This window comes from Nerophis ophidion, linkage group LG20 (assembly GCF_033978795.1).
Source record: "Nerophis ophidion isolate RoL-2023_Sa linkage group LG20, RoL_Noph_v1.0, whole genome shotgun sequence".
In the NCBI taxonomy this organism is placed as follows: domain Eukaryota; kingdom Metazoa; phylum Chordata; class Actinopteri; order Syngnathiformes; family Syngnathidae; genus Nerophis; species Nerophis ophidion.
The window spans coordinates 14,730,431-14,756,910 of record NC_084630.1 but is presented as its reverse complement, the minus strand read 5'-3'; the positions used below and the strand labels follow the sequence as shown (position 1 = coordinate 14,756,910).

The window sequence follows — 26,480 nt, the reverse complement described above, 5'->3', positions numbered from 1 at the left end:
GAGCGGCTGTGCCAGAAACCTGAGGGTTGCAGGTTCGCTTTCCACCTATTGACATCCAAATCGCTGCCGGGCAGGACACTTCACCTTTGCCCCCGGTGCCGCTCAAACTGGTGAATGAATGATGAATGAATGATTGGTGGTGGTCGGAGGGGCCGTAGGCGTAAACTGGCAGCCACACTTCCGTCAGTCTACCCCAGGGCAGCTGTGGCTACAGATGTAGCTTACCACCACCTGGTGTGAATGAATGATGGGTTTCCACTTCTCTGTGAGCGCTTTGAGTATCTAACAATAGAAAAGCGCGATATAAATCTAATCCATTATTATTATTATTTTTAATTATGCATATGGGCAATAACCTGTGATTAATCAAAATTCAATTTGATCCGATTTAAAAAAAAAAACTGTCATTTGACACAATTGATATAAATGTTATTATTATTACATAATTGCCTGTGCACTCGATTATTAGATTTTTTCATGTACAAACTAATGTTATCTTTACTGACATACTTTTGTAATACAATATATAATATTGTAATATTCAGCATGATTAAATAATAACGTTTAGAAGATACACAGAAAATGAGCCAAAGTCAGTGAGTCTCAGTTTGAAAAATTAATTAATTGTATAATTTTTCTTTAAATAAAACATTTAAACGGGTCCCACAGACCCGAAAGCCGACAACACTAGGAAGAAAAAATATAAATGTAATTATTTAGCACACAGTGTGATCTATCCAGACTGAAATTGTTCTAGAGCTGCTGTTTTGCGTCTTTATTTAATTTGTCTACGAGCGAGAGTCACAGAAATGGCCATGAAAAAGTCAGCGCTGTCCTGTGTTTGTCAACGTATTTTGCCTGGCAAAATAGAATTATTAAATGTACAGTATTTTCAGCAAAAGCCTCATTTAAATAAGGCCATCTGTTACTCGCAGTCTTGGTAGATCACAGGCAACACTCCCACTAATGGTACACACAATTTTATAGTTTGCACATGCTTTTTGGAGCATGGTATTTGGATCTTAATAAAAATATATGGAAAAGCTGCTGATAATGTGTTTGACGGAAAAGCAGCTGGAAGGGGATAACGTAGACGTCGGCTCTCCTCGGTGAAAGGTTGTACATCAGGTTGTCAAATGTACGGCCCGCAAACAGGTTTTAATCCTCCCCGCGGGATGAGTTTGCTAAGTATAAAAATGAGCCGAAATTTTTTAAATTTAAGAAACTGCTGTTCCAAATGTGTCCACTCGATGTCGCAATAGCAATTCTTTCTATCTTTGTAGATAATGCTACATATGTAAAAAAATCAAATAAAATAAAATAAAATGTTAGCGCACCAGTCAAGGAAAATGAGCAAACTCAATAAATAACATCTTATGTTTTGATTTTGATATTTTTTTACCTTGATAGCTTGAAAATTAACACCAATGAGTTGACTGATGAACATTATCACATGACTTATTCAGAAAGAATAAATAACGACAAACAAAGATAGAATACTATTAATCACCACGATTAATTACCATGAATTGATTAACGTGGACCCCGACTTAAACAAGTTGAAAAACGTATTCGGGTGTTACCATTTAGTGGTCAGTTGTACGGAATATGTACTGAACTGTGCAATCTACTAATAAAAGTATCACTCAATCAATTAATGTAAGTGTACAAAAAGCCCAACAACATTGTGATTTGTACATTTTCAAAATGTACTTGTTCTATTTTCAAACAAAAAAAATAATCTGAAGTTGTCTTTATTTTTAAGTTATCTTGTCATGATTTTACCAGTCCGGCCCACTTGGGAGTAGATTTTTCTCCATGTGGCCCCCCATCTAAAATTAGGTTGACACCCTTGTTGTACATTATCATTACGTTGATTTACAAAACAACAGTAGTTGTTAGTAGCACACTCTACTGTATTGTTTTTATACAATATTTCTGATATTAAATGTAGTTTTTTCCTGTTTAAAAATGGGGCAGAATAGTGAGGGGGCAGAACAACTTCAATTATTTCAATGGGCAACGTTGATTTGAGATACAAGTGTTTTGAGTCAAGAGTTTGGTCACAGAACCAATTGAGCTTGTGAGTTGAGGTGCCATTGTTTCATTTCACATTATTTTCCATCATGTAAAATTATAATTACTCTCTATAAAATGTGGTGAGATTTAACTTATGTGGGTGACCAAAACATATTATATTTAATTTCATTATAATGATTCGATTTTTGTACGATTCAGTTTTCATTGGACCTTTAGGAACGGATTAGTGATGAAAACCAAGGTAGCACTGCAAAATGGCAAGAATATGTGTGGCTTTGTTTTACTTACACAAGACAAAAGATAAAACCCAATCATGCAGCAAGTAAGCAGAAAAAAAAACGTTTATAAGTCTGAGCATGTAAATGGTATGTTTTTGTGCAACCGTTTTAAATTAAAAAACGACATGTCAACTTTAAACTCGAAAAAAGTATTACAAAGCACATTTGTTTCAACAGAAGCGGCATGCAAGGGCTGAAATGCCAACAATGTGGAAAGTTTACAGACCAAAGTGAGATACACTAGAAATAATTGGGTTATTTCCGGTTGCAAACATCGAATAAACTCATGCACGCACCTTGGTAAAGGAAAGTTGCCGCTATTGTGGTCAGTGGTTTCCTCATTTCCAATAAACAATATGATTTTATGCAGCACCTGTCTAGCTTTAGTTTTGGCCACAACCAGAAACAGAACATGCAGTTTTCATCCAATTGCTGTTTGATGTCTCTTCATTGGTCATAACAGTAATGTCCCTAATTACCTTGTTGGGTGAGTGACTTTAAGACAAAAAAAAGTGTAATTTACCAACACTGATATCGATGTATAATCATCGTGATTAATGTAATATAATCCACAGCAGGGCAGTACGGTGAAACAGGGGTTAGTGCTGGTGCCTCACAAAAACAATGTCCTGAGTTTGGGGTCTTTCTGTGTGGATTTAGCATGTTCTCCCCATGACTGGTAGGTAGGTCTTTATTGTCCTTGCACAAGTACAAACCCCGTTTCCATATGAGTTGGGAAATTGTGTTTGATGTAAATATAAACAGAATACAATGATTTGCAAATCCTTTTCAACCCATATTCAATTGAATGCACTACAAAGACAAGATATTTGATGTTCAAACTCAGAAAATTTGTGTTTTTTTTGCAAATAATAATTAACTTAGAATTTCATGGCTGCAACACGTGCCAAAGCAGTTGGGAAAGGGCATGTTCACTACTGTGTTACATCACCTTTTCTTTTAACAACACTCAATAAACGTTTGGGAACTTAGGAAACTAATTGTTGAAGCTTTGAAAATGGAATTCTTTCCCATTCTTGTTTTATGTAGAGCTTCAGTCGTTCAACAGTCCGGGTTCTCCGCTGTCATATTTTACGCTTCATAATGCGTCACACATTTTCGATGGGATGTCTCCCAGGAAAGTACCCGCACTCATTTTTTACGTAGCCACGCTGTTGTAACACGTGCTGAATGTGGCTTGGCATTGTCTTGCTGAAATACGCAGGGGCGTCCATGAAAAAGACGTTGTTCCAAAACCAGTATGTACCTTTCAGCATTAATGGTGCCTTCACAGATGTGTAAGTTACCCAGGCCTTGGGCACTAATGCACCCCCATACCATCACAGATGCTGGCTTTTGAATTTTGCGTCAATAACAGTCTGGATGGGTCGCTTCCCCTTTGGTCCGGATGACACGATGTTGAATATTTCCAAAAACAATTTGAAATGTGGACTCGTCAGACCACAGAACACTTTTCCACTTTGCATCTGTCCATCTTAGATGATCTCGGGCCCAGAGAAGCCAGCGGCGTTTCTGGATGTTGTTGATAAATGGCTTTCGCTTTGAATAGTAGAGCTTTAACTAGCACTTACAGATGTAGCGACAAACTGCATTTTGTGACGGTGGTTTTCTGAAGTGTTCCTGAGCCCATGTGGTGATATCCTTTAGAGATTGATGTCGGTTTTTGATACAGTGCCGTCTGATGAGTCGAAGGTCACAGTCATTCAATGTTGGTTTCCGGCCATGCCGCTTACGTGGAGTGATTTCTCCAGATTCTCTGAACCTTTTGATAATATTATGGAGCGTAGATGTTGGAATCCCTAAATGTCTTGCAATTGCACTTTGAGAAACGTTGTTCTTAAACTGTTTGACTATTTGCTCACGCAGTTGTGAACAAAGGGGTGTACCTCGCCCCATCCTTTCTTGTGAAAGACTGGGCACTTTTTGGGAAGCTGTTTTTATACTCAATCATGGCATCCACCTGTTCCCAATTAGCCTGCACACCTGTGGGATGTTCCAAATAAGTGTTTAATGAGCGTTTCTCAAATGTATCAGTATTTAGTACCACCTTTCCCAACTTCTTTGTCACGTGTTGCTGGCATCAAATTCTAAAGTTAATGATTATTTGCAAAAAAAAAAAAAGGTTTATCACTTTGAACATCAAATATGTTGTCTTTGTAGCATATTCAACTGAATATGGGTTGAAAATGATTTGCAAATCATTGTATTCCGTTTATATTTACATCTAACACAATTTCCCAACTCATATGGAAATGGGGTTTGTACAACAGAACTTTATTTTCAGCACAACCATTTCAAAATAAGATTGTGCTGCCGAAGCAAGTTGGGTTTTTTTTTAATTTTTTGTAAGGGTCCCACCTTACGACATTTTAGCGAAAAATTTTTCCCATAAAATATCCATTTTCTGATTTTTTGGGGTTTTTATCAGACTCCTGATGACGATTTGAGACATCTCCTAAAACTACAGCACTAGTATTGTGCTGTAGAAGCAAGTCTGTTTTTTATTCTTATTTTTGTGTAGGGGTCCCCCCATAGGACATTTTAGTAAAAAAAAGTTTTCCAAACATTTGCATTTTCTGCAATTTTTACGGTTTGTTGGGACTCCTGATGACGTTTTGAGATATCTCCTACAACTACAGCACCAGTATTGTGCTGCTGAAGCAAGTTCTTGTTTTTCTTTTTGTAAGAGTCCCCCCTTACGACATTTTGACGAAGAAAAGTCATCCAATAATATGCATTTTCTGCCATTTTTAGGTTTTGTTGGGACTCCTGATGACATTTTGAGACATGTCCTACAACTACAGCACCAGTATTGTGCTGCTGAAGCAAGTCTGTTTTTTTTTAATTATTTTTTTGCAAGGGGCCCCCCTTACGACATTTTTGTGAAAAAAAATTTCCCCCAAAATTGCAATTTCTGATATTTTGGGGGTTTTTTTTGGGACTCCTCATGACGTTTTGAAATATCTCCTACAACTACAGCACCGGTATTGTGCTGCTGAAGCAAGTCCGTTTTTTTTAATTTTTTGTAAGGGTCCACCCTTACGACATTTTAGCGAAAAAAGTTTTTCAAAAATATGCATTTTCTGCCATTTTTGGGTTTTGCCGGGACTCCTGAGGACGTTTTGAGACAAATCCTACAACTACACCACCAGTATTGTGCTGCTGAAGCATGTCCATTTTTTTTTAGTTTTGTGTAAGGGTCCCCTCTTACAACATTTTAGCGAAAAATGTTTTCTGTAAAATATGCATTTTCTGCCATTTTTGGGTTTTATCAGGACTCGTGATGACGTTTTGAGACATCTCCTAAAACTACAGCACTAATATTGTGCTGTAGAAGCAAGTCTGTTTTTTATTTTTTTTTATTTTTGTGTAGGGGTCCCCCCATAGGACATTTTAGCGAAAAAAAGTTTTCCAAAAATTTGCATATTCTGCTATTTTTACGGTTTGTTGGGAGTCCTGATGACGTTTTGAGATATCTCCTACAACTACAGCACCAGTATTGTGCTGCTGAAGCAAGTCGTTTTTTTTGTTTTTTTTGGCAAGGGTACCCCCTTACGACATTTAGTGAACATTTTTGTTCCCAAAAATTGTTATTTCTGATATTTTTGGGGTTTTTTGGGACTCCTAATGACGTTTTGAAATATCTTCTACAACTACAGGACATTTTAGTGAAAAAAAGTTTTCCAAAAATTTTCATTTTCTGCAATTTTTACGGTTTGGCGGGAGTCCTGATGACGTTTTGAAACATCTCCTAAAACTACAGCACTAGTATTGTGCTGCTGAAACAAGTCCGTTTTTTTTTTATTTTTTGCAAGGGTCCCCCCTTATGACATTTTAGCGAAGTTTTTTCTTTTAAAAAAAATATATATTTCTGACATATTTGGGTTTTGTCGGGACTCCTAATGATGTTTTGAGACATCTCCTACAACTACAGCACCAGAATTGTGCTGCTGAAGCAAGTGTGTTTTTTTAAATTTTTTGTAAGGGTTCCTTCCCCCTTACGACATTTTAGCGAAAAAAAAGTTAAAAAAAATATGCATTTTCTGCCATTTTTAAGTTTTTTCGGGACTCCTGATGATATTTTGAGATATCTCCTATAAATACAGCACCAGTATTGTGCTGCTGAAGGAAGTAAATTTTTTTTTTTGTATCTTTTGTAAAGGTAAATGGGTTGTACTTGTATAGCGCTTTTCTACCTTCAAGGTACTCAAAGCGCTTTGACACTACTTCCACATTTACCCATTCACACTGCGCCACACCGTCCCCCTTACGACATTTTAGCAAAAAAAAAGTTATCCAAAAATATGCATTTTCGCCCATTTTTAGGTTTTGTTGGGACTCCTGATGACGTTTTGAGACATCTCCTACAACTACAGCAACAGTATTGTGCTTCTGAGGCAAGTCTGTTTTTTTAATTTCGACATTTTTTTGCAAACAGTATTTTTCCCCAAAAAATGCGATGTTTGATATTTTTGAGTTTTGTCGGGACTCCTATTGACATTTTGAGATATATCCTACAACTACAGCACCAGAATTGTGCTGTTGAACCAAGTCGTTTTTTTATTTTATTTTTTGTAAGGGCATTTTAGCGAAAAAAAGTTATCCAAAAATATGCATTTTCTGCCATTTTTAAGTTGTGTAGGTACTCCTGATGACGTTTTGAGACATCTCCTACAACTACAGCACCAGTATTGTGCTGCTGAAACAAGTCCTTTTTTTAAAATGTTATGTTAAGGTCCCCACCTTACGACATTTTAGCGGAAAAAAAAGTTTTCCAAAAATATGCATTTTCTGCCATTTGTAGGTTTTGTCGGGACTCCTGATGACGTTTTCAGACAAATCCTACAACTGGAGCAACATAGTGTGCTGCTGAAGCAAGTCTGTTTTTTTTATTTTTTGTAAGGGTCCCCCTTACAACATTTTAGCAAAGTTTCTCTTTTCAAAAAAATTATATTTCTGATATTTTTGGGTTTTGTTGGGACTCCTAATGACGTTTTGAGACATCTCCGACAATTATAGCACCAGTATTGTGCTGCTGAAGCATGTCCGTTTTTTTTTATTTTTTGTAAGGGTCCCCCCTTACGACATTTTTGCAAAATAAAGGTTATCCAAAAATATGCATTTTCTTTCATATTTAGGTTTTGTTGGGACTTCTGAAGATGTTTTAAGACATCTCCTACAACTACAGCAACAGTATTGTGCTGCTGAAGCAAATCAGTTTTTTGTTTAATTTTATGTAAGGGACACCCCCCTTACGACAATTTAGCAAAAAAAAAGTTTTCCAAAAAGGGGCATTTTCTGCCATATTTAGGTTTTGTCGGGACTCTTGATGACATTTTCCGACAAATCCTACAACTACAGCACCATATTGTGCTGCTAAAGCAAGTCTGTTTTTTTTATTTTTTTTAAGGGCCCCCCCTTACGACATTTTAGCGAAGTTTTTTCTTTTCAAAAAAATTCTATTTCTGATATTTTTCCGTTTTGTCGGGACTCCTAATGATGTTTAGAGACATCTCCTACAACTACAGCACCGGTATTGTGCTGCTGAAGGAAGTCAATTTTTTGGGTTTTTTTTTAAGGGTCCGCCCTTACGACATTTTAGCAAAAAAAAAAGTTATCCAAAAATATGCATTTTCTTCCATTTTTAGGTTTTGTTGGGACTCCTGATGACGTTTTGAGACATCTCCTACAACAACAGCACCAGTATTGTGCTGCTAAAGCAAGTTCATTTTGTGGAATTTTTTGTAAGGGTCCCCCCTTACGACATTTTAGAGAGAAAAAGTTTTCCAAAAATATGCATTTTCCACCATTTTTAGGTTTTTTCGGGACTCCTTATTATGTTTTGAGACATCTCCTATAACTACAGCACCAGTATTGTGCTGCTACAGAGAGTCCATTTTTTTGATTTTTTGTAAGGGTCCCCCTTACGACATTTTAGCAAAAAAAAAAAGTAATCCAAAAATATGCATTTTCTTTCATATTTAGGTTTTGTTGGGACTCCTGATGATGTTTTGAGACATCTCCTACAACTACAGCAGCAGTATTGTGCTGCTGAAAAAAGTCAGTTTTTTTATTTATTTTATGTAAGGGTCCCCCCCTTACGACATTTTAGCGAAAAAAAAGTTTTCCAAAAATATGCATTTTCTGCCATTTTTAGGTTTTGTCGGGACTCCTGATGACGTTTTGAGACAAATCCTACAACTACAGCACCATATTGTGCTGCTGAAGCAAGTCTGGTTTTTTTATTTTTTCGTAAGGGTCCCCCTTACAACATTTTAGCGAAGTTTCTCTTTTCAAAAAAATTATATTTCTGATATTTTTGGGTTTTGTCGGGACTCCTAATGACGTTTTGAGACATCTCCTACAATTATAACACCAGTATTGTGCTGCTAAAGCAAGTCGGTTTTTTTGAATTTTTTGTAAGGGTCCTCCCTTACGACATTTTTGCAAAAAAAAAGGTTATCAAAAAATATGCATTTTCTTTCATATTTAGGTTTTGTTGGGACTCCTGAAGATGTTTTAAGACATCTCCTACAACTACAGCAAACGTATTGTGCTGCTGAAGCAAATCAGTTTTTTGTTTAATTTTATGTAAGGGTCCCCCCCCCTTACGACATTTTAGCAAAAAAAAAGTTTTCCAAAAAGGGGCATTTTCTGCCATATTTAGGTTTTGTCGGGACTCTTGATGATGTTTTCCGACAAATCCTACAACTACAGCACCATATTGTGCTGCCTAAGCAAGTCTGTTTTTTTTATTTTTTTGTAAGGGTCCCCCCTTACGACATTTTAGCGACGTTTTTTCTTTTCAAAAAAATTCCATTTCTGATATTTTGGGGTTTTGTCGGGACTCCTAATGATGTTTAGAGACATCTCCTACAACTACAGCACCAGTATGGTGCTGCTGAAGGAAGTCAATTTTTTTGAATTTTTTGTTAGGGTCCCCCCTTACGACATTTTAGCAAAAAAAAGTTATCCAAAAATATGCATTTTCTTCCATTTTTAGGTTTTGTTGGGACTCCTGATGACGTTTTGAGACATCTCCTACAACAACAGCACCAGTATTGTGCTGCTAAAGCAAGTCCGTTTTTTAGAATTTTTTGTAAGAGTCCCCCCTTACGACATTTTAGAGAGAAAAAGTTATCCAAAAATAAGCATTTTCTGCCATTTTTAGGTTTTTTCGGGACTCCTTATTATGTTTTGAGATATCTCCTATAACTACAGCGCCAGTATTGTGCTGCTAAAGAGAGTCCATTTTTTTTTATTTTTTGTAAGGGTCCCCCCTTACGACATTTTAGTTATCCAAAAATATGCATTTTCTTTCATATTTAGGTTTTGTTGGGACTACTGCTGACGTTTTGAGGCATCTCCTACAACTTAAAGCACCAGAATTGTGCTGCTGTAGCAAGTCCGTTTTTTTAATTTTTTGAAATTACTCACGACATTTTAGCGAAATTTTTTTTTCACAAAATATGCATTTTTTTCCATTTTTAAGTTTTTTCGGGACTCCAGATGATGTTTTAAGACATCTCCTACAAGTACAGCACCAGTATTGTGCTGCTGAAGGAAGTCAATTTTTTGGGAATTTTTTGTTAGGGTCCCCCCTTACGACGTTTTAGCAAAAAAAAAAAGTAATCCAAAAATATGCATTTTCTTTCATATTTAGGTTTTGTTGGGACTCCTGATGACCTTTTGAGGCATCTCCTACAACTTACAGCACCAGAATTGTGCTGCTGTAGCAAGTCTGTTTTTTTAACTTTTTTGTAAGGGTCCCCCCTTACGACATTTAAGAGAGAAAAAGTTTTCCAAAAATATGCATTTTCTGCCATTTTTAAGTTTTTTCTAGACTCCTTATTATGTTTTGAGACATCTCCTACAACTACAGCAACAGTATTGTTCTGCTGAAACAAGTCATTTTTTAAATGTATTTTATGTAAGCGAAAACATTTTTTTACGAAAATATGCATTTTCTGCCATTTTTAAGTTTTGTCGGGACTCCTGGTGATGTTTTGAGACAAATCCTACAACTACAGCACCATATTGCGCTACTGAAGCAAGTCTGTTTTTTTTATTTTTTGTAAGGGTCCCCCCTTACGACATTTTAGCGAAGTTTTTTCTTTTCAAAAAAATTATATTTCTGATATTTTTGGGTTTTGTCGGGACTCCTAATGATGTTTTGAGACAAATCTCCTACAACTACAGCACCAGTATCGTGCTGCTGAAGCAAGTCCGTTTTTTTTAATTTTTTGTAAGGGTCCCCCCCCTTACGACGTTTTAGCAAAAAGAAAAAAAGTCATCCAAAAATATGCATTTTCTTTCATATTTAGGTTTTGTTGGGACTCCTGATGATGTTTTGAGGCGTCTCCTAAAACTTACAGCACCAGAATTGTGCTGGTGTATCAAGTCCGTTTTTTTTTATTTTTTGAAAGGGTATCCCCTTACAACATTTTAGCGAAAAAAAGTTTTCCAAAAATATGCATTTTCTGCCATTTTTAAGTTTTTTCGGGACTCCTGATGATGTTTTCAGACATCTCCTACAACTACAGCACCAGTATTGTGCTGCTGAAGGAAGTCAATTTTTTTTTTTCTTCCATTTTTAGGTTTTGATGGGACTTCTGATGACATAAGTTTTTTCGGGACTCCTGATGATGTTTTCAGACATCTCCTACAACTACAGCACCATATTGCGCTACTGAAGCAAGTCTGTTTTTTTTATTTTTTGTAAGGGTCCCCCCTTACGACATTTTAGCGAAGTTTTTTCTTTTCAAAAAAATTATATTTCTGATATTTTTGGGTTTTGTCGGGACTCCTAATGATGTTTTGAGACAAATCTCCTACAACAACAGCACCGGTATTGTGCCGCTAAAGCAAGTCCGTTTTTTGGAATTTTTTGTCAGGGTCCCCACTTACAACATTTTAGAGAGAAAAAAAAGTTATCCAAAAATATGCATTTTCTTTCATATTTAGGTTTTGTTGGTACTCCTGATGACGTTTTTAGACATCTCCTACAACTACAGCACCAGTAATGTGCTGGTGAAGCAAGTCCGTTATTTTGAATCTTTTGTAAGGGTCCCCCCTTACGACGTTTTAGCAAAAATATGCATTTTCTTTTATATTTAGGTTTTGTTGGGACTCGGCCCTGCGATGAGGTGGCGACTTGTCCAGGGTGTACCCCGCCTTCCGCCCGATTGTAGCTGAGATAGGCGCCAGCGCCCCCCGCGACCCCGAAAGGGAATAAGCGGTAGAAAATGGATGGATGGATGGTACTCCTGATGACGTTTTTAGACATCTCCTACAACTACAGCACCAGTAATGTGCTGGTGAAGCAAGTCCGTTATTTTGAATCTTTTGTAAGGGTCCCCCCTTACGACGTTTTAGCAAAAAAAAAGTTAGCCAAAAATATGCATTTTCTTTTATATTTAGGTTTTGTTGGGACTCGGCCCTGCGATGAGGTGGCGACTTGTCCAGGGTGTACCCCGCCTTCCGCCCGATTGTAGCTGAGATAGGCGCCAGCGCCCCCCGCGACCCCGAAAGGGAATAAGCGGTAGAAAATGGATGGATGGATGGATGGGACTCCTGAAGATAGTTTGAGACATCTCCTACAACTACAGCAGCAGTATTGTGCTGCTGAAACAAATACATTTTTTGTTTAATTTTATGTAAGGGTCCCCCCCTTATGACATTTTAACTGAAAAAAGTTTTCCAAAAAGGTGCATTTTCTTTCAAATTTAGGTTTTGTTGGTACTCCTGATGACGTTTTTAGACATCTCCTACAACTACAGCACCAGTATTGTGCTGGTGAAGCAAGTCCGTTATTTTGAATCTTTTGTAAGGGTCCCCCCTTACGACGTTTTAGCAAAAACAAGTTATCCAAAAATATGCATTTTCTTTTATATTTAGGTTTTGTTGGGACTCCTGAAGATAGTTTGAGACATCTCCTACAACTACAGCAACAGTATTGTGCTGCTGAAACAAATACATTTTTTGTTTAATTTTATGTAAGGGTCCCCCCCTTATGACATTTTAACTGAAAAAAGTTTTCCAAAAAGGTGCATTTTCTGCCATATTTGGGTTTTTTCGGGACTTCTGGTGACGTTTTGAGACTAATCCAACTACAGCACCATATTGTGCTGCTGAAGCAAGTCTGTTTTTTTTTTATTTTTTTGTAAGGGTCCCCCCTTACGACATTTTAGCGAAGTTTTTTCTTTAAAAAAAAAAATATTTTTTTGATATTTTTGGGTTTTGTCGAGACTCCCTAATGATGTTTTGAGACATCTCCTACAACTACAGCACCTGTATTGTGCTGCTGAGGCAAGTCCGTTTTTTTTTATTTTTTGCAAGGGTCCCCCCTTACGATATTTTAGAAAAAAAAAAGTTATCCAAAAATAAGCATTCCTTCATATTTAGGTTTTGTTGGGACTCCTGATGACGTTTTATGGCATCTCCTACAACTTACAGCAGCAGAATTGTGCTGCTGTAGCAGGTCCGTTTTGTTTTATTTTTTTTAATTACGTACGACATTTTAGCAAAGAAAAGTTTTCCAAAAATATGCATTTTCTGCCATTTGTAAGTTTTTTCAGGACTCCTGATGATGTTTTGAGACATCTCCTACAACTACAGCACCAGTATTGTGCTGCTGAAGGAAGTCAATTTTTTTAAATTTTTTGTTAGGGTCCCCCCTTACGACATTTTAGCAAAAAAAAGTTATCCAAAAGTATGCATTTTCTTCCATTTTTAGGTTTTGTCGGGACTTCTGATGACGTTTTGAGACATATCCTACAAAAACAGCACCAGTATTGTGCTGCTGAAGCAAGTCTGTTTTTTTAATTTTTTTGTAAGGGTTCCCCCTTACGACATTTAAGAGAGAAAAGGTTTTCCAAAAATATGCATTTTCTGCCATTTTTAAGTTTTTTCTAGACTCCTGATGATGTTTTGAGACATCTCCTACAACTACAGCACCAGTATTGTGATGCTGAAGGAAGTCAAATTTTTTTAATTTTTTGTTAGGGTCCCCCCTTACGACATTTTAGCAAAAAAAAGTTATCCAAAAATATACATTTTCTTCCATTTTTAGGTTTTCTGGGAATCCTGATTATGTTTTGAGACATCTCCTACAACAACAGCACCAGTATTGTGCTGCTGAAGGAAGTCAATTTTTTTTAATTTTTTGTAAGGGTGCCCCCTTACGACATTTTAGAGAGAAAAAGTTTTCCAAAAATATGCATTTCCTGCCATTTTTACTTTTTTTCGGGACTCCTTATTATGTTTTGAGACATCTCCTATAACTACAGCACCAGTATTGTGCTGCTGAAGCAAGTCAATTTTATTGAATTTTTTGTAAGGGTCCCCCTTACGACATTTTAGCAACAAAAAAAGTTATCCAAAAATATGCATTTTCTTTCATATTTAGGTTTTGTTGGGACTCCTGATGATGTTTTGAGACATCTCCTACAACTACAGCAACAGTATTGTGCTGCTGAAACAAGTGAGTTTTTTTATTTATTTTATGTAAGGGTCCCCCCCTTACGATATTTTAGCAACAAAAAAAAGGTTATCCAAAAATATGCATTTTCTTTCATGTTTAGGTTTTGTTGGGACTCTTGATGACGTTTTGAGGTGTCTCCCACAACTTACAGCACCTGAATTGTGCTGCTTTAGCAAGTCCGTTTTTTTTAATTTTTGTAAGGGCCCCCCTTATGACATTTTAGCAAAAAAAAAGTTTTCCAAAAATATGCATTTTCTGCCATTTTTATGTTTTTTCTGGACTCCTGATGATGTTTTCAGACATCTACAACTACAGCACCAGTATTGTGCTGCTGAAGGAAGTCAATTTTTTTTATTTTTTTGAAGGGTCCCCCCTTCGACATTTTAGCAGAAAAAAAAATTTCTTCCATTTTTAGGTTTTGTTGGGACTTCTGATGACGTTTTGAGACATTTCCTACAACAACAGCACCAGTATTGTGCCGCTAGATCAAGTCCGTTTTTTGGAATTTTTTGTAAGGGTCCCCCCTTTTGACATTTCAGCAAAAAAAAAAGTTATCCAAAAATTAGCATTTTCTTTCATATTTAGGTTTTGTTGGGACTCCTGAAGATGTTTTTAGACATCTCCTACAACTACAGCAACAGTATTGTGCTGCTGAAACAAATCAGTTTTTTGTTTAAATTTATGTAAGGGACCTCCCTTATGACATTTTAGCGAAAAAAAAGTTTAAAAAAAAGGTGCATTTCCTGCCATATTTAGGTTTTGTCGGGACTCCTGATGACGTTTTGAGACAAATCCTACAACTACAGCACCATATTGTGCTGCTGAAGCAAGTCTGTTTTTTTTTATTTTTTTGTAAGGGTCCCCCCTTACGACATTTTAGTGAAGTATTTTCTTTTCAAAAAAATTATATTTCTGATATTTTTGGGTTTTGTCGGGACTCCTAATGATGTTTTGAGACATCTCCTACAGCTACAGCACCAGTATTGTGCTCCTGAGGCAAGTCCCGTTTTTTTGCATTTTTTGTAAGGGTCCCCCCTTACGACGTTTTAGCAAAAAAAAAGTTATCCAAAAATATGCATTTTCTTTCATATTTAAGTTTTGTTGGGACTCCTGATTACGTTTTGAGGCATCTCCTACAATTTACAGCACCAGAATTGTGCTGCTGTAGCAAGTCCGTTTTTTATATTTTTTGAAATTACTTACGACATTTTAACGAAAAATTTTTTTTTCCAAAAATATACATTTTCTGGAATTTTTTTTTTTTTTCGGGACTCTTGATGACGTTTTGAGACATCTCCTACAACTGATGTGCTGCTGAAGGGAGTCATTTTTTAAAATTTTTTGTTAGGGTCCCTCCTTACAACATTTTAGCAAAAAAAAAGTTATCCAAAAATATGCATTTTCTTCAATTTTTAGGTTTTGTTGGGACTTCTGATGACATTTTGAGACATCTCCTACAACAACAGCACCAGTATTGTGCTGCTAAAGCAAGTACGTTTTTTGGAATTTTTTGTAAGGGTTCCTCCTTACGACATTTTAGAGAGAAAAAGTTTTCCAAAAATATGCATTTTCTGCCATTTTTAGTTTTTTTCGGGACTCCTTATTATGTTTTGAGACATCTCCTATAACTACAGCACCAGTATTGTGCTGCTAAAGCAAGTCCGTGTTTTTGAATTTTTTGTAAGGGTCCCCCCTTGCGACATTTTAGAGAGAAAAAGTTTTCCAAAAATATGCATTTTCTTTCATATTTAGGTTTTGTTGGGACTCCTGGTGATGTTTTGAGACATCTTCTACAACTACAGCAACAGTATTTTGCTGCTGAAACAAGTCAGTTTTTTTATTTATTTTATGTTAGGGTCCCCCCTCATGACATTTTAGCGAAAAATAAGTTTTCCAAAAATATGCATTTTCTACCATTTTTAGGTTTTGTCGGGACTCCTGATGACGTTTTGAGACATCTCCTACAACTACAGCACCATATTGTGCTGCTGAAGCAAGTCAGTCTTTTACATTTTTTTGTAAGGGTCCCCCCTTACGACATTTCAGCGAAGTTTTTTCTTTTCAGAAAAATTCTATTTCTGATATTTTGGGGTTTTTTCGGGACTCCTAATGATGTTTTGAGACATCTCCTACAAATACAGCACCAGTATTGTGCTGCTGAAGCAAGTCAGTTTTTTTTCACTTTTTGTAAGGGTCCCCCTTACGACGTTTTAGCAAAAAAAAAAAGTTATCCAAAACTATGCATTTTCTTTCATATTTAGGTTTTGTTGGGACTCCTGATGATGTTTTGAGGCGTCTCCTACAACTTATAGCACCAGAATTGTGCTGCTGTAGCAAGTCCGTTTTTTTGAATTTTTTGAAAGGGTACCTACCCCCTTACGACATTTTAGCGAAAAAAACGTTTTCCAAAAATATGCACTTTCTGCCATTTTTAAGTTTTTTCGGACTCCTGATGATGTTTTCAGACATCTCCTGTTACTCCCTCCGAGGTCTTAATCAAGGCTCAAGTTGTTCGTTTTTCTCAAACAGACATTTATTTCAGCCACGCCTTCTTCTCCTCCCAAATGATGCCAAAAAATGCCGAACAAATGCCGTCAGAACTAATGAATAAGAAAAACAGAACTTACAATTAGTCTGACATCAAATAAAAGAAAACACATAGATTTCACATGCATTATGACAAAGAATCATACCTCATTGGCCTCACAAACTCAGAGGGAATAAAGTTTCTTGTCCAGCCCAGACTCCATTAAACTCTTCAATCAAATGTTTGCTGTCTCATGCTGCTTCCCTTATTCCGTCACATATTAATTGTCCCCCCAACAATGTGACCAAACCGGAAACAAAATATGTTCCTCTCCAATTTACATGGGTTTTGTAACAAAAATAAAGTTAACAAATACTTGCATGAAATTACCAAATAAAATACATTTTTAATGCATTATATGTAAATATGAACTGAATATTTATACATTGTATTTATTTATTATAACCAACTAGGAAATTATATAACATTTATACAAAGTGCTTCAGTCAGCAGCTACATCTCCTACAACTACAGCACCAGTATTGTGCTGCTGAAGGAATTCTTTTTTTTTTTTTTTTTTGTAAGGGTCCCCCCTTGCGACATTTTAGCGAAAAAAAGTTTTCCAAAAATATGCATTTTCTGCCATTTTTAAGTTTTTTCGGGACTCCAGATGATGTTTTCAGACATCTCCTACAACTACAGCACCAGTATTGTGCTGCTGAAGGAATTCAAGTTTTTTTTTTTTTGTAAGGGTCCCCCCTTGCGACATTTTAGCGAAAAAAAGTTTTCCAAAAATATGCATTTTCTGCCATTTTTAAGTTTTTTCGGGACTCCTGATGATGTTTTCAGACATCTCCTACAACTACAGCACCAGTGTAATGCTGCTGAAGGAAGTAAATTTTTTTGACTTCTTCCACTTATCCGACTTATGACATTTTAGCAAAAAATATATATCAAAAATATGAATTTTCTTCCATTTTTAGCTTTTATTGGGACTTCTGATGACGTTTTGAGACATCTCCTACAACAACGGCACCAGTATTGTGCCGCTAAAGCAAGTCTGTTTTTTGGAATTTTTTGTAAGGGTGCCCCCTTACGACATTTTAGAGAGAAAAAGTTTTCCAAAAATATGCCTTTTCTGCCATTTTTAGGTTTTTCCGGGACTCCTGATTATGTTTTGAGACATCTCCTACAACTACAGCACCAGTATTGTGCTGTTAAAGAGAGTTTTATTTTTTTTTATTTTTTGTAAGGGTCCCCCTTTACGACATTAAACTAAAAAAAAAAAAGATATCCAAAAATATGCATTTTCTTCCACTTATAGGTTTTGTTGGGACTCCTGATGACGTTTTGAGACATCTCCTACAACTACGGCAACAATATTTTGCTGCTGAAGCAAGTCTGTTTTTTGGAATTTTTTGTAATGGTCCCCCCTTACGACATTTTAGCGAAAAAAAAGTTATCCCAAAATGTGCATTTTCTGCCCTTTTTAGGTTTTTTCGGGAGTCTGATGTTTTCAGACATCTCCTACAACTACAGCACCAGTATTGTGCTGCTGAAGCAAATCTTTTTTTGTTGTTGTTGTTGTCCCCCCCCCCCCCCCCCTATGACATTTTAGCATTTTTTTTTTCTTTCCGTAAAATATGCATTTTCTTCCGTTTTTAGGTTTTGTTGGGACTCCTTGTGACGTTTTGAGACATCCCCTACAACTACAGCACCAGTTTTGTGCCACTTTCTTTTGGGAGAGTCTCAAAGCCAGGGAAACAATGCAAGTTACAATGTTTTGTATGCGAGTGAAAATGAAATTTGCTTTTCACTCTAAATTGTCTATGACTGGTCCTCAAATTCATCCTGCTTGGGTTCCCTTGCGGTAGTCCGGCTTCCTCCCACCTCCATGGACATGCACCTGGAGATAGCTTGATTGGCAACACTAAATTGACCCTAGTGTGCGAATGGTAGTGTTGTCTGTCTACCTGTGTTGGCTCTGCAATGAGGTGGCAACTTGTCCAGGGTGTACGTCGCCTTATGCCCGAATTGTGCTCCGGCCACCCCTCGCAACCCCGAGAGGGACAACCGGTCGAAAATAGATAGATGAATGAATCATCCACAGCAGCTCTGTGGTTAATCAATTTTTTTAATCAATTGACAGCACAAAACATATCTTAACTAAAACTGTCAAACATTTTAAAATCAGACCAGCCACACTTTTTAATTTTGATTAATTGCAAATTGATAATCATAGATTAACCTTAAAAAAATAACTTTATACTTTGACACTTTACTTCCACAATTTTTCATTGAAAAACTGTTCAATAACAGATTGGAGAATTTCTTAAAAAAACAGAATACTCACTGAGAACCAACTTCGATGGCTTTATTTGAAATTACAGAAGAAATTACCAATGCAATGCATAGTAACACATGTACAGCAGCAGTGTGTATTGATCTAACTGAAGCATTTGACACAATTAACCACAATGTTTTATTTTAAAAAATAGAACGGTATGGCATCAGAGCGTTGGTCTTAAACTGAATTAGAAGCTACTTAACAGGAAACAAAATATGTGAAGCTAAGCGAACACACGTCGACAACGCTAAATATATCCTGTGGTGTACCACAGGGATTAATGCTGGGACCAAAATTGTTCAATCTTTATAGACAGTAAATGATATTGGTAAAGTTACAAAAGACTTAAAATAAGTGTTATTTGCGAACGATACAACAGCTTTCTGTTCAGGAGACAACACACAGAAGGTAATACAAACAATAACAGAAGAAATAAGTAAATTAAAGAGATGGTTTGAGAAAAACAGACTGTCTTTAAATTTTGGGAAACTAAAATAATGCTATTAAGTCACAGTAGAAGATAAAGTCAAACACGAATACACAAAGACAGACTATATATTGAAAGAGGTAAATACAATCCAATTTATTGGTGTAATGACTGATGATAAATTAAGCTGGAAATATACAACATAAGGTGGTAAGAACTATGTCATCAACAAATAAAGTTTAATATGTATTGGACAAAAAAATAAATGACTCCATACTCTCTACTGCTCGCTAGTGTTACCATATCTGAGTTGTTGTGCAGAAATATGGGGAAACAACTTCACAAGTACACTTGATCAGTTATAATAATACATGATGTTGGATATAGAGAACACCCAAACCCTTTATTTCTTGAATCAAAAGCATTGAAAATTTACGATAAAGTGAATTTGCAAACAGCTAAAATCATCCACAAAACTAAATGTAATGTAAAACATTAGTATGCATGTACAACACTTAAAAACTTAATATATATGTATGTGGAATTAAATTATGGAATGGATTAAGCAAAGAAATCCAAAAATTTAATAACATGATCCAGTTTAAGAAACGGTTCAAAGTCAAGGTGTTTACAAAGTACAAGAAAGAAGATACATGATAAACATTCGTACACATCCACTGTGTACGATGGGAGGAGACGGAAGGGGTTATCTATTTTGATGCAAGATCCTGCCCAAGCTCGATCCAGGACCAGTCCAAGCCCGAGGCAATATTTTCTTTTGTGTTAACGTGACTGAAAAAGATGGCTGTTTACATACCCCCTATTCCTTTAGAAACAGCTGTTGCTATGTAAACAGGGAAAGTCCAAATAAAAAGAGGTGGCGTACAATCTTTCGCCAGAGCGTGGGTGACACTGTAAGAGGTTACAGGTCGACACGTCTCTCATCAAATTGAGCAAAATTGAATCCTGTCTCTGTTTATTTCCTTGCTTCTTGTCCTGTTTAATAGATGTCATCAATGTTTGAACCTGACAGATACTCTTATTTATCTCACCATGTGCAATACTACTTACTTCACTAACTATTTTATATATATATATATATATATATATATATATATATATATTATTTATGGAGTATATTGTGAACAAAATTGATAACAGGAAGTGAACTGAAGTGTTAGTAATTGCTATGTAATGGAAAAAAAGGGTCGGATTAAATAAGCTCGGCTTCTTCCCACTCCTTTTCAAACATGTTGAAAAAAGAAACTGGACATTGTGAGGCATCACGTTGTAATTGTGTGCATTTTGAAACCATAAACATGCAACACCTTTCAGGTAACCATCAAGTAAAGGAGCATCAAAATAAATTGTGCTATTAATCTGCATTTATACATGATTTTTATTGTCATTAATCGCATAAGTTAATCAAATGTCTTTGCCAACCCTAATATCAACATCAGTAAATTGGTTCCAACAACCCTCTCATCTAATAAGATACAACATAATAGTTATATGGATAAGGTGTAAAATACATTTGTGTAAGACTTCTGTTTTGTGTGCAATTCATATCTACATTAATGTTCTGCTAATACGTTTGATAACCAACATTTTGTTTCCTAAACCGCACTTTCAAATAAACACAACAGGAAGTTATGTACGAGTCTGTTACTGGCGACAACAACAGGGAACTTTCCCCTTCGCAACACACTTTTCTAACATTTCACTTTCCCAGACGTCACTTTCTCCAATTTAATCACACGCGCACACAAAAACCCAGTTCACGTTTTTATTTCCATGATAATATGGATACAATCATCAGGCCCGTTGGACTTACGCTTACATTTTTCCATTGCACGTTATTCGTTTTATGTCAACACATTATATGTCAACACACATACATACATACATACATACATACATCTATATATAAGAAAACCAGTCACTTTCAACTCCAATTAAACTTGAAGTGTATTGTAATAATCACTAATGTAGTGTTAACATAAAATAGAGTTATTTTTGACAAATCAATCTGGACTATACGTAGTCTATCCATCCATCCATCCATTTTTACCGCTTATTCCCTTTGGGATCGCGGGGGGCGCTGGTGCCTATCTCATTTAAAATCGGGCGGAATGTAATGTACACCCTGGACAAGTCGTCATCTCATCGCAGTATACGTAGTCTAATGTTATATAAATATGTAAAAGCCCATAACCCCTTAGAAAGTACATGATTGCAGCTATTAACCTTAGGTAAGCTCCAAATCTGTGCCCTAATGCTCTTGCTGAGGTCTGAAATTGGGATCAACTGGACCAATTCTGTTGAGATCATTTGTCCAAAAGGAGCATGCTGAAGTTAGAACCAATAAGTTCCAGCTTCCAGTTCTGCAGTCCGTCTTTTGGCACTCTCATGTTGGCTAACAGCGGGGTGTTGCTCTCCATCCGAGTCTGTACACAGCATTGCTTGATCTCCCTCATAGAATTTGCCAGCTCCACTTCGCAGGTCAGCTTGTCGCCCACAAGCACAGTCAGGCGCCCGGGGCTGCAACTGGACGTGCATGACAGGTTGAGGTTCAGGTACATTAAGTAAGTCCCTTCAAGCTTGGGCACCAGGACACCTTGGGCTGGCCGAAACTCAAAGTTGCTTCCAACAGAGTCCCTTGAGCCGTATTTGACTGAATCCCACAGCATAGTGGAGCTCACCAACTTGCCTGCAGGAGGAGACAAAAACATGTTATTAGGAACCTGAAGTGCCTGAATGTGACATTTGAACCTTACATACACAGAAAAAAACAAGGGATTTGCTACCATTTAGTTTTTGCTATACTGTATCTAACATGTATTGGATGTTCCAGCATGCCGGTTTCAATCCATCTATTGAGGTCGGTGTGAAACCATTTTTTTAACGGCTCTTCGACTGCTGAGAAAGAAGTCCACTGGCTGCGGCTAGCCTACCGGATAATGGGGGAACACACTTTATTTCACGTTTATCAACAGGGGTACACTAAAGACCCCCAGACTACTCCTGCACTACATGGTTCACCAGTATCCTCAAGCCACTAAAAACAAAACTGCAAACTTCCCAAAACAAGATGGTGAGACTCTTGCTCAACCTCCCATACAGGACTTGTCAAACTCAAGCCCATCCATCCATCCATCCATCTTCTTCCACTTATCCGACTTATCAGACTTTCCTCTCCCCAGCCACTTTGAAATCCCGAGGCGTTCCCAGGCCAGCCAGGATACATTGTCTTCCCAACGTGTCCTGGGTCTTCCCCGTGGCCTCCTACCGGTTGGCAAGCCCTAAACACCTCCCTAGGGAGGCGTTCGGGTGGCATCCAGACCAGATGCCCGAACCACCTCATCAAACTCCTCTCGATGTGGAGGAGCAGCGGCTTTACTTTAACCTCCTCCCGGATGGCAGAGCTTCTCACCCTATCTCTAAGGGAGAGCCCCACCACACGGCGGAGGAAACTCATTTCGGCCGCTTGTACCCATAACCCAAAGCTCATGACCATAGGTGAGGATGGGAACGTAGATTGACCGGTAAATTGAGCGCTTTGCCTTCCGGCTCAGCTCCTTCTTCATCACAACGGATCGGTACAACGTCCGCATTACTGAAGACGCCGCACCGATCCGCCTGTCAATCTCACGATCCACTCTTCCCTCACTCGTGAACAAGACTCTGAGGTACTTGAGCTCCTCCACTTGGGGCAGGGTCTCCTCCCCAACTCGGAGATGGCAGGCCACCCATTTCCAGGCGAGAACCATGGACTCGGACTTGGAGGTGCTGATTCTCATTTCGGTCGCTTCACACTCAGCTGCGAACTGATCCAGTGAGAGCTGAAGATCCCGGCCAGGTGAAGCCATCAGGACCACATCATCTGCAAAAAGCAGAGACCTAATCCTGCGGCCACCAAACCGGAACCCCCTCAGGACTTGTCTAACTCAAGCCCACTTTACCAAATTGGGATGGCTTAGAGTTGAGGAAAGCGTACACCAAATCGCAATGTGCCTGGTATTCAAAATACTCAGAGAAACTGTCCCCAAGTACCTGTCCAACTATTTCACCAGAATAAGCGATGCTCACAGGTACTACACCAGAGGGAGAGTTCCTCAGACCTCGTCACCCCCAAATTCAAGACTCTCATGGGAAAAAAACGCATTCTACTATTTTGCCACCACACAGTGGAATGCACTTCCAACAGACCTTAAAATTTGAACTTCCCAATTTTAAAACTGCCATAAAATCATGGTTAGGCCAAAACTCTCCCTGATCAGAACCAAAATTAATCCCCAGCAACTCTTTGAAGCATCAAACAGGTGGTAATATATATTGTATATATTGTTTTTTCAAATCACCTGACATGTATACTGTGTATATGTACATAATGAATCAATGTTTTATCATATTTTTTTATATACATGTTACAGGTTATATATCTTTTATTATTGAATGTATCAAATGTGATGAATTTTTTAATTAATCACAATGGAAACAAGCCTTTTGGCATTTTGTGCCATCCACCTGCCATTTTAAAGCATTACATGGATTCAATTCTTTAAGATGTCCAAAAACTTCTAAATCAGTCAATCAAAGCCCACATCTGTGCCGCCCAGGCCCTGTACACCCGAGCGCTCTGCATGCAGGATTGGAACTACGGTTTCCAGTGGCATTTTCTACCTGAGCTTTGCGCCCCCTTTCCCATCAAATTTTCCCTAGGGTCCGCGTACGGGATTTTTAAGGCGAGGGACCGTTTTCACACTTTCAACTTGGGATTCATGGGTCATGACCCCCCCTGTAGGTTTTTAACGACACAGTGTCCTTCTCCTAAGATGAATTGCCAATAACTGCAATGGCTGTATCTTGTTTTTGATGTATACTTGGGCCTACTACGCAACATAGAGAGCCAAGTGTTTTCGGAGGTGGTTAGAGTAGTTAGAGAACCACTGCCTTAGGATACAAACATGTTGTTAATGAACTTCGTTAAAGACCTAGTTTGTGAACCTGTTCACAAACAATGGCAATAAAAACTATTCTGATTCTGATCTGATTCTGATTCTACTGTATTCGCTTTTTTAAAAACAAGCTATGAAAATACACGTTAAAAAAATTAAGACGCGCTCCATGATTTTTACTTTGTAAAAGTGTCTCTAAGTAGAAAAATGAGGCTGGGAGACCACTGGAGTAAAACCATGTGATTTCTTCCAGGCAGTCAACTAAGTCGTATAGTAATTCAATTGTACCTTTTACAGTCATATCTCTTATTGTATTACTGCAATTTAGTGAAGTGAAGTGAAGTGAATTATATTTATATAGCGCTTTTCTCAAGTGACTCAAAGCGCTTTACATAGTGACACCCAATATCTAAGTTACATTTAAACCAGTGTGGGTGGCACTGGGAGCAGGTGGGTAAAGTGTCTTGCCCAAGGACACAACAGCAGTGACTAGGATGGCACAAGCGGGAATCGAACCTGCAACCCTCAAGTTGCTGGCACGGCCAAATGAACACAACCGAGCTATGCCGCCCCCAATTGCACAGTTTCATATCATGTAAACCGAACACGGTGTGTTCATTTCACAAACAAATAAATGACTTACTTGAAATTGCTTCCAAGAGTGCAAAGTTCGGGTTCTGTCAAAATAAAAGAATATATATTTCATTATTGAGTCAAATGTGTGCAAAAGAGGAAAATACATATTGTCTGGTTGAAATAATTAAATAACAATCCAAAGTCCAAAAATTTACCTGATAGGGTTGTACAGTATACCGGTATTAGTATAGTAACGCGATACTAATGAATCATATTCGGTACTATACCGCCTCTAAAAAGCACCAGTCCCCCACCCACCCTGTCGTTGTCACTGCTGGTTTACAAGCAGACAGTGTGTAGAAAAGAGAGAACGGACACATTTTGCCTTTAAAACTGACAATAAAGGTGAAGTTATAACACTAAAAACGCCCTCAGGAAGAGGCGCTTTAAGACTTTGATTGATTGATTGATACTTTATTAGTAGATGGCACAGTACAGTACATATTCCGTACAATTGACCACTAAATGGTAACACCCGAATAAGTTTTTCAACTTGTTTAAGTCGGGGTCCACGTTAATCAAGACATGGCTAGCTCGCTAGCGGCTAAAGTCCATCCGCAGTCGGCTAGTGTTTTAGCTACTTCTAAATCACTAATCCTCTCCTCCATGGCGACAAATAAAGTAAGTTTCTTACAAGTATCATTCCTGCAGGACGAGGGATAGCAAAACATGCTTCACTACACACCGTAGCTCACCGGCATCAAAATGTAAACAAACGCCATTGGTGGATCTACACCTGACATCTACTGTAATGATATGTAATGAATACAGGAGCGTATCTAGTCGATACTACTATGATTACATCGATATGTTTTTAGCATCACAAAATCTTTTTTTTGTTTTTTTAATATATAAACGTTTATATTTTACATTTTTATATTCATATAGCACTTTTCTCTAATGACTCAAAGTGCTTTTACATAGTGAAACCCAACATCGAAGTTACTTTTAAACCAATGTGGGTAGCACTGGGAGTAGGTGGGTAAAGTGTCTTGCCCACCCACACAACGGTAGTGACTAGGATGGTGAAAGCGGGGATCGGACCTGGAACTCTCAAGTTGCTGGCAGGGCCACTCCACCAACCGAACTATACCGTCCCTAAAATGTATGTTATGTTTATAAATTTAGGAAATATGTCCCTGCACACATGAGGACTTTGAATATGACCAATGTATGATCCTGTAACGACTTAGTATCAGATTGATACCTAAATTTGCAAAACTAATGTAAAGCATCCAAACAACAGAAGAATAAGGGATTATTACATTTTAACAGAAGTTTGGATAGAACATGTTGAAAGAGAAAGTAAGCAGATATTAACAGTAAATGAACAAGTAGATTAATTGTTAGAAAAATTGTGTGTAAGTTATCAAAAAACGAGCCCAAGCCCGAGGCATCATCTTCTTTTGTCTTCAATGTGACCGAAAACAATGACTGTTTACATACACCCCATTTCTGTTTTGACATGTGTTTTTGCGTAAACATTGAATATCTAAATAAAAGAGGAGACGTAAACCCTTTTAGTCAGAGCTTGGTGCAGAAACTGTACAGACAGTACAGGGGCCATGTCTCTCCTCAAGATTGAGTCCAAATTGAATTCTGTCCCTGTTTGATTCTTTGCCTTTTGTCTTGTTTAATAGATGTCATCAGTGTTTGAATTTAATAATTCATTTTCTACCGCTTGTCCCAAATAATGTTGACAAAATAATAGAATGGAAAATGACACACCCGTGGAGACACCCTTCCGACTATCAGGTACTATTT

General features: G+C 37.5%; 1 protein-coding gene across 1 annotated transcript in view; it reads right to left on the bottom strand.

Moving 5' to 3' along the window:
- Nucleotides 1–20,894: 20,894 nt before the first annotated feature.
- LOC133538771 (uncharacterized) overlaps nucleotides 20,895–26,480 on the bottom strand; it is a 6,496-nt gene continuing 910 nt past the window's right edge. The window contains exons 2-3 of the mRNA XM_061880541.1: nucleotides 24,724–24,757; nucleotides 20,895–21,832 (exon numbers count right to left, since the gene is read on the bottom strand). Coding sequence (XP_061736525.1) covers nucleotides 21,450–21,832; nucleotides 24,724–24,757 — 417 coding nt within the window. The 3' untranslated portion in view covers nucleotides 20,895–21,449. The remainder of the gene's footprint in view (nucleotides 21,833–24,723; nucleotides 24,758–26,480) is intronic.